Source organism: Cydia pomonella, chromosome 21 (assembly GCF_033807575.1).
Source record: "Cydia pomonella isolate Wapato2018A chromosome 21, ilCydPomo1, whole genome shotgun sequence".
Classification (NCBI taxonomy): Eukaryota; Metazoa; Arthropoda; class Insecta; order Lepidoptera; family Tortricidae; genus Cydia; species Cydia pomonella.
Window position 1 is genome coordinate 5,844,289 of NC_084723.1, and position 16,118 is coordinate 5,860,406.

The following is a 16,118-nucleotide window of genomic DNA, read 5'->3' on the forward strand; positions in this document are numbered from 1 at the left end:
GAAGCTGAAGAAGTACCTAATTATTAACTATTCCTAATATTAAACCATTGGATGTTTCTAAATACATTTGAGAATTTTTTTGTCTTTGCATAATATCACGGTCAGCTAGCAAATAGTGGAGATGGAGGCTAGTTAAACTAAGAAAGGTCAAAATAAATATCTTATACCTTTAAACGAGCAATTCTTGTATATACATATATATATATTTCTGTGATCTCGGAAACGGCTCTACCGATTTCGCTGAAATTTGGTATATGGGGGTTTTTGGGGGTATACAATCGATCTAGATTAGTCTTATGTTTGGGAAAACGCGTGTTTTCGAGTTTTCATGCGTTTTTCTTTCGACGCAGAATATGGTCGCTAATTTCGTGTTGCCGGCCACTGTCCGTCTGGTCCAGCGGATTAAGACGCGGACAGCTAGAAACGAGTGTTACGGGTTCGAATCTCGCCCGGTGATAAACTTTTTTTTTATATGTTCAAGTTTATATATATACTTTTTTAATTTTTATTGTTTTAGACAAGTTTAATTTAGTAAAAAAAAATGTAGTTAAGATTATCACCTACTCGTATTACAATAAATAGTTATAACCGAGCAAAGCTCGGTCGCCCAGGTACTGTTTAGCTATACGCGCTATTGTGCACAGTACACAATATGCACAATCTGTCTACACTAACACAATTCCCTACTATGGCATAACAATATATTATTTATTTATTACTGGGGAAGTACCTCCACCTTACAGAAAACCGCAGCCAAATAACACTTGACCCTACTCATAGTGTTGTGTTCCTGCCGGTGGGTAAGGTTGCCAGAGCTCAACGAGGGGGGTGGGGTTAGGGTCGGCAACGCGCATGTAACTCTTCTGGAGTTGCAGGTGTACATAGGCTACGGAGACTGCTTACCATCAGGCAGGCCGTATGCTTGTTTGCCACCGACGTAGTATATAAAATATATTATACTACTTAATTAATTATGGCGCCTCACAACGCATGACACACACACAGTATACATAAATGGCGCTATAATTTAGGTTCCGAGCTATAATCACCATATTAAAAATAGCATTATTAATATTATATCAATTATTATGAACAGACACGTAACGAAGTTCTTGAAACATTCGAAAGAAACATTTTTAGATCCCATATAAATAAATAAATAAGTATTATAAGTAGGTCATTATTACACAAATTAACTAACTCCCACGGCATACTCATTAAGGCTTGTGTTGAGGGCACGTAGACAACGATATATATAATATATACATATATATAAATACTTAAATACATAGAAAATATCCATGCTCATCACACGAATAAGTAAATGTCCTTACCAGGATTTGAACCCGGGTCCATGGGCTTCATAGGCAGGGTCACTACCCACTAGGCCAGACATGTCGTGGGGATATAGTTAAGTAAAATTGTTAAGATTGCTCAAGAGATACCTGATATGATTTTAGTTTACTTTTATATCAGCTTTATCATCTTATTTTATCTCCGATTTCTTACTGTTTGTCCTGGCAACATTCAAGTGATCCATTCATTCTTTCATTCGATTCAAGAAATGTATATACTATTAGATTAATTAAATGCACAAGAATCAAGAATTTCCCCCCCAAACCCATGATGCACATAAGCAAATACCCCTACAACCTACAAGTCCTACAACGCTCGCGGAACATAAATATGACGTCAAGCATCTTATTCCTCGCGTTGTCCCGGCATTTGCCACGGCTCATGGGAACCTGGGGTCCGCTTGACAACTAATCCCAAGATTTGGCGTAGGCACTAGTTTTTACGAAAGCGACTGCCATCAGACCTTCCAACCCAGAGGATAAACTAGGCCTTGTTGGGATTAGTCCGGTTTCCTCACGATGTTTTCCTTCACCGAAAAGCGACTGGTAAATATCAAATGATAAGCATATGATTTTTAAATGTTGTATAATAAATTGATAAAAAGTATAGATATAGACACTTTGAAGGGAATATACCCTAATAGCCAAGCTTAGAAAAATCACACCGCATAAAGAGACAAAACATATGTAATTAATTGAATAGATGAACAGTTGAACACCTTCTCTCAAAACTTTGCAAGAATTATCCAATCATCCAATCTCTAGTCTGGGGGCCTACCGCGAAAACCGAAATTCCCAAATTGCGGGGATCTTTCTCTTTTACTCTTCGTAAGACGTAATCAGAGTGACAGATAAAAATGCCCGTAATTGACGAATTTCGATTTTCCCGGTAGCCGCCCTGTTTAACTTCTTGACGTTGACACTTGACAGTTATGACAGACAAATCATTCATTCATTCATTACTTATAGAAATTTCATTCACTCAATTTATCCAATTGTTTTGTTTTGCTTCTAATTACGAACGGACGGATTGCTCGTTTAATTACGCACATATAGTGCACGATGAAATAACTTTACAGAGTGCGCTTCTCAAAACCTATATTCGAGTGTAATAGATAATAATTGACATACAGGCGCACTCGATCTCAGTGTAGATTAGTTCGTCTGGTTGGACGGTATATATTTTTATCTGGAAAATGCGCGAGCATCTTCGTTCAAGCTGACTTTGTTTAGTTCGTCGCGCGGGAAGCTGCTGGCCGGTTGCAGATCGATAGCTATGACTGATTATTTATATTAAAAAAAAGTGACTTAGTTCGCGAGTGTTAAAAAAATTAAAATCGCAATGGAATCGGCGGGAATTTTTTCAGGATTGTTTCCCGAGTATTTAGTTACTTTTGTGGATGAACTGGATGAGCATCCCTGGTTGTTCGCTTCTCTGGCGTCAATTCTAGTGGGTCTGAGTGGGATTTTGCCTCTTTTCATCATTCCAATCGACGAGACAGCATCTTTCAAGGATGGATGTGAGTGAGCTTTGTTTACGATCGTTACGCCATGACCATGTGATACTATATATAGTTTTTTTTCGCTTGTCATCTCATGCATATGTTAAGCCAGAATTATGATGTCTTTGTCTTATTGGATGCTCAATTTGTTGTTAAATTAATGTCATGTAGATATTGGTCCCTTTTATGTTATAGGTGAATTAAAATCATAACCTTAACCTCTAAGTGAAATAATTAAAGCAAAATCTTCTCTGTGAATGTATACTTCCTACTGTTAATTGTAAGAAGTTTGAGTTATAATTATATTCATATATTATAAACCTCAATGTGTCAGTGATAAAAAGTTATTGTGATACTTATCAGAAACTGGAACAACAACAATGTATTTTATCACTGTCCAGCCAGTATGAGACAAAACAAATAAACAATTGTTAATAAAAGGCAAAGCTTGTACTACCCGAGTTCCCAATTTCAATAGATCACTTGTGCAGAAATAAATAAGTTTTCAAGAAAGTCTAATCTAATTTGAACCTTATATCGGAGGGTTAATGTTAAGGATTGACTCATTTATATTTCAAAAATTCACTTAACATTTTCTTATTTAAATTTTGGTTCCAATCAATACTTGGAATGTAAAAAAATGCAATGATTACTTTGAACATAAAATAAATATAAGACTTTGAACATGGCCATTAAAATGAATATGTATGTAGGTATCCCAACACGAATTCTAGATGGGCAGATAACAGTCGCTATCTTTATCATAAAAATTATATAACAAGATAGACCATAGTATAGGTCACTCGGGCATAGGGTTTGGGTGTGGAGCCGGATCCAGATCCAGACAATTTCATACATTCAGATCCGGATTGCAAACCCTATCCGACCATATATTAAAACCACTCTATTAAAGTAACAATACAAGTGATTTCAAAAATTCAATTTCTAACATTTATCTTCATACGGGAATCATGTAACACTATCATCTCAATCAGTCATCTTCCAATCCTCAAGACTTATCTTTCAATGGACCCAAAATAAATTTTATCTTGCTTTAGTAACAATACTAAGATTGCGTAGCAGATTGTGACATCTAACAAATTGGGAAATGGAAAGTTCTAACATAGATAAAAACATTGACTAGGTAAAACTAGTGATTGATTTCACTTTTTACAAAACTAAAACAGTTTTTGAACTATCTATCAATTTTGTTCTAAATAATACTTTCACTTTGCCAAATGCGGAGAGGTCTGGGTATATGCTTTATTCTGTATAGGAATTTGCACTTAAACTGTTTTGAAAATGATTTAATGGTTTAAAACTACTGAATGGGTTGTTCTACAAACTAAGGACGAAAATGAGTCCGATTCCGGCCCGACGATTTTTTGTCATTATGGTTACAAAATATAGTTTATCATAAAGATTACATGGTCTTTTAGCTTATGTTAAGTGGAACGGACAAAATATTCAAAAATATTAGAGTTATGGCAATTTTAAGAAATCAAGCAGCAGGAAACTGAGATTGTAACCAGGAGACTGAGGATTTAAACAAATATCAATCAAAATCAACGTTTATTTAATAATAAATTCACAAATAAAAATTATGCTTCTAACCATTAGCTTGTAATTGTCCAAATATCTTGAACTATCGTGATAATTAAGTCTATTCTTGACTTATACTAATTATCTATCTAAATCAGTCTTGAACAGGAACTTTTATCATTAAATCTACAAAATTAGCTTTAATAAAATAATAATGTTAACAAAAATAATGTAATAAAATCTGTTTTATAACAAACTAACAAAATTATTGTTAACAATTTAAATATGAACATCACTTGTCATAAACAATAGTATGACGGAAACCAAAAACATTTAGCAGTCTTATTAATTTTGCTTTTAAGTTAAGTTAAATATTTTTATTATTCAAAGACACATTGCGTTAACTCTTTTGTAGTAGTTAACAAAATAAGGTAGTAAAATCTTAGCTTAAACTATTCTTAGATCTATAAGAAAACTTTTGGCAGTCAAATTGTATTGCTTTTTAAGCTATCAATTATAATCACAATCAGCAGAGCAGTCTGGGCATATAAATGATATAGATTCACCTTTAATGCAGTCAACCTGTGCCCAATTCTTGCATGCAAGACACTGGACCCAATCATTTCCTGTCGTATCTTCACTATAGAGAGTACCACATATTAGGCACTCACAATCACTGGATTCGTGATTTCTTTTTGTTCTTATTTTCGAATTATTTTCTTTACCTTTATATTTCTTCTGCCTTAAATTCTGTCTTGTATATTTTATGTCCTTTTGAACTTTTCCTTTCCTTAATATCCTTTCATTTTTCTTTTTTGTTTGCACATTCATATTACCTTCAAAATTTCTTTTTCGAGTTCTAGCTTTCCGTTCATCACTTATTTGCTGTTCTGGCTTTGGAAAAAGAGTACTTGGGTCAATTTCCAAATCAGGCATAGTAGCCAAAACTTCTGGATTTTCTAAATTTAATGTAAGGTCGCTTGCAATGCTGATGTCATCAGTCTCATTTTGTAATTCTTGTGCAACCGTGTTGATATATCTCGGACTTCTATTTTCATCCTGATCTGAGTCAATATCACTTTCGAAAATGTCATTGACACTTTTTTTAGATTCTGCAGGATATTCCAATAGACCCAATCGATGATGTCCACACATAATACCTTCATCACAAAAACAGCTAAGAGATTTCATTTGCAGCTTACGTGGCATGAAGGCACTGCCCTGTACTTGATGGACTTTGAGTGTGCCATTAAAAGCAATCGAGTTCTCTTGATTATCTGTAATCAAATTTGCCATGTCGTTAATTTCACTTTCAGTAACTGTATAAAGAGTCACACCAGGACAACGACTTTGAATGACGCCGCAGAATTCAGTCAGATTAGTAATGTCACCTCCACGTGCCACGACATCATTTGCAGTTCTTTTGCATACTGCGCCTACGCCATCTGGTGCTCCTTTTCCGTGGCCTGCTTCGTGATAATTCCAAGTCCAGTTTATAAGTCCAGGGCACAGATTTGTCATTTTACATGCTAGCACGAAGAACATAATTTTGTTCCGGTACTGAGTTACAGGTCCATCACTCAGGAAATGGATGGTTTCTATTTGAGCTGGTAATTCTTCCAGTACCGGTTTTAAATGTGCCCAAATTGCATGAACATTGTGACTCAAATCTGAAGACACTGTGCAATATGATCTTTTAGAACCATTCAAATATACAACTACTGTGTGAAGTGAGAGCTGTGCACGAGATCCGCCGAAGTGAAATGATTGAATTTCTTCGTTATATTTGGCACTGAAGTTTTCCGAAAAATCCATATGAATCATGGCTTCTTTATCAGTTAGGGACTTCTTCTTTTCCGACATTGCTTGATACTGGTGTACAATATTTCTTTCATGGTGAAAAATTTTAGTCAAATCCTGCTCCAATTTTAACACTAATTCATGAGCTGTTGTAGCGATGGTATTCCTTTTTTGTTTCACAACTTGCCTTTCTTTCTTAGTTTTAGAGTCTATTATGGTTTCCTTTGACGCCAACCAGAGGTGGTAGTTTATCGGCATTGAATTGTCCAAATCATCGCAGATAGGAGGTGATTTCTCAGCGCAAGCATCACATTTTCTCTCTAAACACTTTTCGTTGAACCGGTCGCAACATACAGCGTTAAGTAGATTTTGGTAGGTTGGAACGTTTAGTACTTTTGCATTATAAAGAGCAGTCACAATCAGCTGGAAATTGGTGTGAACAATGCACAAGCATGTGTCTCTGTCTGCTATTTTTGGGGCGACTATCCAAGCGGGTGTAAGTCTGGCAAACAAAGAGTAGCTCATGGGGATATTTCCCGATTTTAAGTATTCTTTGTGGAGATTTCTCAGTGTATCTAACCTGTAGCGTCTTTGTACCTTTTGTTTAGTTTCTTTATTCCTTACAAATTCCTTCTTGCCTGCACACAGTCTGCTGTACTTATCATCTTCCATAAAAATTTGAACTGTCTTTTTTAAGTTTCTTTTTATTTTGAGTTCAGTCTTCTTCTTCCTTCCTTCGTGCCATATCTTTTTATATGTTATAACTTTGTTTTTAAATTTCCAAACCTTGCTTTCATTGATAATTGGCCCCAACAGTAATTTATTTGCTACTTTCTTCTCTTGACGCGTCTTCAGGTTAGATATATTATTAGCTATTTGTTTTTCTAACACATCGCCGAATAAAGCCTTTTTAACCACGTCAACCCGTGTCTTTGGATCTTCAGCTAGTTTGGTCATTGCGGTATTGGGTGTGAGGGCTAACAGTTGTTTTTGTTTTTGTTTTTCTAACCTTTGGCATCTTTTTCTATATTTATTTAAATTTTGTTTTAGCTTTGCAATTATTATAAAAAATTTTTTCAACTCTAAATTTCTTCTAAAACGTTGCTTCTGTGATCGTTCTCTGGCTAATTTTAATCTCGAATTTAATGGCAATGACGGTCGAATAATATTTACACCAACATTTTCGTGCTGTGGTAGTTCCTGATTACGGGGCTCATTATTCACAGGTTCATCGTACAGACTAGATGGAGTATTTTCTCTAACAAACTGATTTGTCAAACTGGTCATGGACTTTTTCTTTTTGTAAGATTTGTCTGAATATAGTCTCCAATTTTTGCGAGCTTCCTTTTTTTCACGAGCCGTCATTTCAGATACTAGTTTTTTTTTGCCAGTTTCTCTCAATTTCTTATATTTTTGCTTTCTTTTCTCTTTTTCTGCTGCTAGTTTCTGAGGATCATTCTTAATTTTTTCGTATCTCAATTTTTCAGCTATCTTTTTTTTTTTCTAGTATTTCTTCTCTAGTCTGTTTTTTCTTTGGTTTCGCCATTTTTCTCTAAAAAAAACCATCAAATGAGCTTTCGAATAATAAAAATCAATGAACTCACACTTTAAAATGTCAAAGTTTTATAATGTTTAATATTAAAATTTCAATCATATTGCAATCTGCAACCGATATGTAATTGTACTCGTAAACCTCATATTTACAACAGTACTTACGCGATTAAATAGTTTTGTTTTGAGTTCGAGCTCAGGCAAATACAAAATAATAAAGAAAATTGTATATAATATAAATAGACATAGGCACATGTTTTAAATGTACGTTTACGTTGTATTTATCTTTTTCTGATATTTTGAAACTGCAATGCTTAGTTCAATGATCATACTTATTAGTTATAGATAAATTGATTATTTGAACTAGCTAACTGCTTTATTATTTTGACTTCATAGTATATAGCAGAAAAAGTAACATATGATGTTGAACAAAAATTATATTTCAATATAAACACTCAGCAAGCAGCAAGCAACATCCTGCATTTTTCTCAGTATCCTGGCTATTTATTTGACAGGATCCTGAGACCAGGTTCCTGAGAATTTCGGAATAATATTTAAAAATAACGTCTATTTATAACATTCAACCAAAATCAAGTAGCATTAAGCCTTCGTGTAAGCAATTTATACATCAAAATGCTACAATTACCATATTACCACATGAATTTCGTAATTGAATATCTTACCAGGATTCTGTGAACTCGACTGATTATGACGCGACTTCCTCCATAAAATGTGCCGGGCAGACTAAGCAACACACTGGGTGCAAAACGATAGGTGGTATTCTTTGTCTCTTTCGTACCGGCAACGAACTCGGCTAAACGTCAAGGTCGCGCGGCTAATAGAATGTTGAATATTCGCTTATTTAACATTGGGCAGGATCCTGATATAAAACTGTTGGGACAACTTCTGGACAAAGTTTTTATAATGTTTTTGTTACAATAAATTAGTAATATGTCACCTAGGTAACAATAATAATAGGATGTCATTTATATTGGTTTAACTTATGGGCTCAATGTAGTAGAAAATAAATAATATTCCACATTAGATTCAATTTTGCTCGTGGGACACTCCAGGATCCTGGGAATTTGACGCTTTGAGTATTTTTTTTCTAAGATAATATATTAGTATCTAAATTATTTTTAGAGACTAGGTAGATATAGGTATGGTAAACAATATGTTATGAAAATAAACTTGGTTGTAACAATTTTTTCATGACATTTTAGCTGAGCTGTCGAAAATTCCTTACTTTGTAGAACTACCCGAATATATGTACTACATTATGCAACAGCAATTAACTCAGATGATCAAATTTTTTCACATATGAACTTTTTATGGGTTGACCGGTCAAAGTATTTCACAGACGGCAACAGCATAGGTTTTATTTTATTATTTGTTATTTTATTTATTAGGAGAACAAACAGAGTAAAATGTACATAAGGTTCTATTAAAACTAACTTACACATAAAACATGCATTTTCCTCCACAACAGTCCTCACCGAGATACACAGTCCAGTTCAGTTTACTTATTCTAATTATGATATGAATATCTATTTTCTGTTGGCACAGACTATTGCAAATTGGTAAACAAAAACAAACAATTTATAGCATCTTATGTGTAAAGGCTATATTTACAAATAACAATTCTTGGATTTCTATTTTTGCAAGGATTTTTATTTATCAATCCTACAAATAGGTGGTGTAAAATTCTCGTTTTATTTTTATAATATATAAAATAGTACATTACGATACAAGTGCGAAAAATAGGAAATTCGAAACGAGTGGCGATAAATTAAAACACGACCGAAGGGAGTGTTTTAAATCGACACGAGTTGCGAATTACCTATTCGCACATGTATCGTACAACGTTTTACAGTACATATGGCCCTTTAAATGTTCGACACAGTAACGTAATATGCTACTTCTCGCACTAGTGCTATAAAGTAGCCCCATATGTACTGTAAATATATATTTAAGCCTGCCACACCTAACTAGATACTGTTTATTTAAAAAATATAACATTTTAAACTTTCGCGTTTTGAACACATTTTAAAATATATTTAAAAACCGAGTAGTTACACAAATCTCTGTTCTGACATTTTTCTGGGACGTCAGAGGGCCTACCGCGAACCACGTTCGACATGTTGCCTCCCTGTCGCACTTATAAATTTGTACGTAAGTGTGACGAACATAAAGGTAACAAAATAAATTCGCGATAAACCCGGTTTTAATTGCTTTAAAATGTGGCTACAAGCATACGGCCTGCCTGATGGTAAGCAGTAACCGTAGCCTATGGACGTCTGCAACACCAGAGATGTTGCATGCTCGTTGCCGACCCTTTAAAAACCTATACCTCCTTACACTAATATTCCCACGAATCAAGGCCTTGCGTGGGTTTAGTAATACCTACATAGAGAATAGAAAATGTCAGCGACAGCAATTTTACAGTTGAACGCATTTATTGGACCCAGCTGCCGAGAGTTGATAAGACTGAAATAGGTCAGTCGAGGTAGAATATCGTTAGCGGTAAAGAAATAATGACGTAGTTCGGAGGTATCTATTTTGATGTATACTTTTTACACGTAAATTGATGTTATCGATGCTAACTATTTCATCCAAGATGCAAGGATTATCACGGGCCCAATTGAACTTGAAAAAGCGACAGATGTTCATGGCCGAAGTGTCCATTTTTTAAAGACGATATATGAAATAGCCCTATGTATGACATAGCCACAAGATGTCATTGGGTGGTGCGTACAGTCGCCATCGGACATAGTTTGGCACATCATTTCCGTCTGTAGAAAAAGGCGGAGGGTTGTCCCCCCCTAGGAAAATTTGAAATACGCGCTTTTTCTACAGAGAAATTGGGTTTGTCTGTCAGAGTATAATTGTGTGACGTTCCATGTTTCGAGTCCTTATGCTCTATGTGCATAAGGATCCTTCTCTGGTGGAAAGCCACTTATATTAAATATCAGAGCGACCATGACGAATACGCACTCTAACGCCTTGACAATAAAAGCGTGTTCAGATTTTTGTGGCCGCTCCGATACATCTGATGGCGACTGTACCTAGCCTCCCTATTAAGGCAGCGTTGTAACTGTTGTAAGTACCTACAATACCTACCCGATGTGGATGTCGGCCCAGTCTTAGACTGGAGGATAATGAAATTAATGAATGGATGGGATCCGGAACCGGGGATCGCAACATTGGGAGTCCCTGAAGAGAACACTAAGGTTTATTAATAGTACCTATCAGGAAAGTAAAATGCTGAGATAAGTACCTAATAATTCTTGCATGTGTTAATCTTATAGTTTGGCGAATATAATTTATCCTGTATAACCCTACAAATACACACAAATAGCTGCATAACTAACAGAGACTTTTGTCTAATACGATTTAATTTATTAGACAGATATTGGCTATAACAAATTTTACTAGTGTCATTTTGATTTTAACTTGTGGCAAACTAATTAAGGAAAACGCCAGTGACTGATGCAATAATCGTTAACTGTCCTTTCAGACAATGGTCCCAATTGATTCGGACTGATATGTCCTCTCTGATCGCTACGTAAATCTTTTCTCATGGCGCAAAAAAGACAGTAGTGATCACTTTTTTCCTTGGGTATTTTTTCACTATCCACACCACACCATATCAAAGACCACTGAACTTGCTGCCTTTTCTTTGCCTTAGAAATTATAAATCTTTGCCTGATTGGGCATTGCATTTAAAATCGCAAATATCGCAATTGATAAGGCATCCCAAATAAAATTCTGAACACTACACATAATATAATAAAACGTCAAAGCAATTCCTTACATGAAAGGTGTATTATGGATCGCTGTATCCACGTGATAAAATAACCGTCACTTTTTAACACCGCGGGATAGAAAGTGACGGATACCGTTTTATCACGCTGTCACGTAGACAAGAACGGCCATCATATCCATACAGAGGGTCTGCCGCGAAAATAGTAGATCGAAATTATGTTACCTGCCTCTCTATCGCTTAAATGAGTGATAGAGGCACATAACGAAATTTAGATTTTTGCGGTAGGACCCCAGAACAGAATTCATGATTTAGATCAAGTACAAATTGATGCTGACGATTGCGGCCACGACTACCTCTCCATCTGCTTCTCCGTTCATCATATATGTTGATTAAATCCCACATGTTATGAGACTTGTCATTGTTGTCCATCTAAAGGTGCAAGAAGATACCACTTCTTAGATACAAAGCATACCAAGAATAAGCGGGCTTTCTTCTTCCTGCAAAATGTCGAATGAGTTACCCCCTGAGGTATTTTCTTTGCGGTAGGGTTTTGAAGAACCGGGTAAGTGGCTGCTCTGATGTTGCTTATGTTCAGTCGTTTGCTCGTTTGTTAACTTGTTGCATGTCACTATCACAAAAAAAATACCTATTTGATTGGGAAATATTGATTGGTAATCGTAATCTCAAGTGACAGTAGCAATAGACATCAATCACAATACAATGTTGCATTACATTTATTTACTTTGTATAAGGAGATAAGGGATACCCGTAAAGTGTCAGTTATCTATACGAGCCGTACGTGAGGCGATTACAGAGAGATGGCAACTAAGGTCATTAAATGCCATGCTATCTAAAACAAATAGTAAACAGACATGATATTATGGAGAGCGGCCCATTGTCAGGTTCCGGTTTGATTATGTTACCACTACAGTGTTTGTTTACTAACATTAACATACGATTTGCTAATAGAAAACGTACCATAACTTTGATACACGATGTTGACATTGCAACAAGTTTCGAAGCCAATTCGAGTTGAGAAAATTAATAGAACGTGACATGGCCATAATATTGCTACTTGTGTGCTAACAAAGACAGTATTTTTCACATAGCTTGGGTACGGTGACAGGTGTCATATCTATACAATTTTGCGAGATTGTATGGAAATTACAGCTTATTATTGAAAGTGATTTGATTTATTTATTTATTTAAATATACCTCATTACCTTCTTACCATCACGCTGTCTTGACTACGCTACCAAACACGATACGAAAGCGTTAATTAAAACAACTAATATTAAGACAACACATTTTGACGTAAATCTCAGACTTTATTATCAAGGTGTTATCAATCTAAGAATACAGAACAAAACTATTAGCTTTGTCTTGTTTCTTAAAGCTTAAAATTCACTCGGAATCCTTTTAGCTTCCTTTTTTTGATTATATTTGTTTCTGCCAATCATATATTGTTTGGATTGTTTGTGTTATAGCTATGTGATTCTTCCTTATGGTTTGTTTTATACTGTGCATCAGAAACACTCGTAGGAGCCTTCGTAACGATTTCCAAGAATCATGAAACATCATTACGTATTTTAAGAAAATTGATTATTAAATGTAATTGATTATTCTATATAGTGTCCGTGGACTGGACACAAACATAATTGGCCAACTACGGTAGCCATGTTGAATGGTTCCATTAAATGTAGTAATCTTTCAAGCTTACTAGAATAGCATGATCTGACACTTCAAAAACAAGTTGTGTAAAACAACCTGTATTTCCAGAGGCCAATGAACCATATTCCGTTAAAAACATAGTTATCAGCCGTCTGTCTGTCCACTTATCGATATACGTGAGCCATCAACGCCACTGATACGAGATGTGAACTCTACGACATTGCAATAGGCGTGCGTGACAGATGCCCGATTGTTGATGGTTGACCTTATTTATATCTACGTTCATTGTTCTTGTGATGAAACCAGTGTTGCCAGGCGTACGATAATTATCGTATAAGTATGTAGTACAATTTCGTACGCAAAAGTAGGTACAATAATGTCAACCTTAGTCTAAGGGTTAAAATAATTAGTATTTGAAGCAAAATATGTAATTTTCCCTCAGAAATAGGCTACAATTAGCACCTTTTGGATGTTCGGCCCCTCGGTAAAAGTAAAAAATGTCGATTTTTTCTTGTAAACCGCTTGAATTTACCACAAAAATAAAACGGATTTAAGCTCATTTTAAACGAAAATTGCGATTTCGTGCCTTTTTGATAGGCGTACGATATTTTTTTCATCGGCACGATAATTTTGACACTCAAATACGACAATTCTCATCCGCTCACCTGGCAACGCTGGATGAAACTGTATCTTCACTTCGTAGTCTGCTGCAGAGAAAATATACTTTTTCTCTGTAAATGACCGTATAAGGATAAATCCCCTTTAAACCTTTTGAGTATCCAGCATTCATTTAAACGAGTCCTCGATGAAGTCCAACTTCATCTTTCATCTTTTCGTTCATGGATTAGTAGCGCGTTGGACCGTCAATCCAAAGATGTAGGTTCGATCGAATCCCACGTTAGCCAAAGTTTATCATTGACATCAGCTGTATAAACAATTTATATAATTACTCCACCAAAATGATTTCGAACAATCAATATAAGTAAATAGAGCCTTAGAGAGCTGTATTTAAATACCCCCACCGAGGATATTTACACCCAAGTTCGGAACCGATGGTTTAAATCAACCCTGATTTTTTTGAAGTATACACGTGACAAGCATCCGAAGGTTACTATTATCAGCATAGATATAGGCAATCGATAATGAATTTACGATAGTTATCAGCAATCTCGACGTAGTATTACGAGATTACCTATTTATATTAATAATTGAAGATTATCCTGACAATGACAATATTTAATATTATAATATTAAGCAATTAAATTATGTAATCGGATTATATCAGATATAAATGTATATGGAAATAATTTTCCGGATTAATAAAATTTCACAAATACATTCAGAAGTTTCGGACCCTTTGCAGCGTTCGTGGTCAACGTAGTGATATATTTTAAATTCATTATTACATATCGCGGTATAATTCGATTACATCGTTTTAATTAGTATTATGTCATGAGCAACTATCGTGGTAACCGAAGACAATTTCATAATATTATACATATTAGAAAAAATGATTATTAAATCGTTATTCTTTGAGTTTCACCCAATTTAAAAGACAAATCTGTAATCTGTAAATCTATTACCTTCTTTTATGTTGTGAATCTGTCTTGTTTTAGTAGTTCGCTATCAGTAATTTTATTATTTTAGAAACACCCGTGTATTTATTTGGATTATTGACCAACAAGGGAAACAGTAGTTGTGACTTGAAGATGGCTTTTTATTTCTTTAACTTTAGTTAAATGGAACCTTATATAACTAAAGTTAAAGAAATAAAAAGTTTGATAAAAACATGAAATAATGCTTTAAGACATGTAGGAAGCTAAGTAACTGCTGGTGCTCAGGATGCTTCCGTCGACTGTAATCTGCATTTTTAAAGTAGGTATTTGTACCTAGTTGTAATTTTAATTCAACACACTGCTGAGATCATTTATTAATTAATTGGTTATTGTAGTTTTTTTTTTCAACTTGAGGCAGACAACTCAGAAAATATAAGTAAGATCATGTGAGTTGATAGGTCATGAAATTTTCATGGAAACTAAGTACATACGCTCCACAAATGAAGGCACTAGGGAAAAATAATAAAGTATATGATAATAATAATTATTATTTCATTTTACATTGTGCTGACAATAGCGCATAAGGATGACTCAGTATCCATATCTTTGTCTACGGTTATGTCATACGTCATCCCGAAGGTTATGCCATATAATGGTAGCGATAACTGGGTACTCTTGATAGGTACACTTTAAAGTCCTATAACTAACTACCTCTTCTCTCAATATCGTAGTAATTTATACAATACCGTAAAGATAATAAGAATAGTTGTAGGATACCATCAGTTTAGTAGCATTGGCAGTCATGGTCTAATATTAATGTTTTCATCGTCGTTAATATTGGAAATTATTTCCATCTGTATAGATAATCTCATTTCAATAAGTCCTAATCCTAGTTTACATTAATTATTCAAAAGTTAAAGTTCAGTCACTGATACACTAGTAGACAATGATTTCTTTATAAATTAGCCCCTTACTCAAAAAAATGCACAGCTCCATCTCCATGAATATATGCGTTACCAAAACCATGATTGTCAGTATGTAAAATTGTTTAGTGAAACTTTAGCCGAAGATGACGCTTTAGGAATCTACAGACCTTGCAACATTGGCATGTGTGCCATTTTAGATAATTTATTATAAACCGGTTGAATCTACATATATTCAACCGGTACCTTGAAATTATAAACATCAATCTTGTACAGCTCAACAAGGTAGTTTTTGTGGAAATTTAATCGGTAAAGAGTTAAAAGGGAAGTTGAAAGTTTTAAACGACTTATACGCGGACGAAGGCACAAGGAACTAGGAAGCGAATACAAATTATAATGCAGATGCAATTCTACACAATTAGAGCTCCAAAATCTCTTCAGGCCTCTTCCTA

General features: G+C 34.8%; 1 protein-coding gene across 1 annotated transcript in view; it reads left to right on the forward strand.

Moving 5' to 3' along the window:
• Positions 1-2,351: 2,351 nt before the first annotated feature.
• The window catches only part of LOC133529506 (zinc transporter ZIP13 homolog), a 29,723-nt gene continuing 15,956 nt past the window's right edge, over positions 2,352-16,118 (forward strand). Inside the window, exon 1 of the mRNA XM_061867227.1 lies at positions 2,352-2,875. Within this exon, the coding sequence (XP_061723211.1) occupies positions 2,698-2,875 (178 nt within the window). The 5' untranslated portion in view covers positions 2,352-2,697. The remainder of the gene's footprint in view (positions 2,876-16,118) is intronic.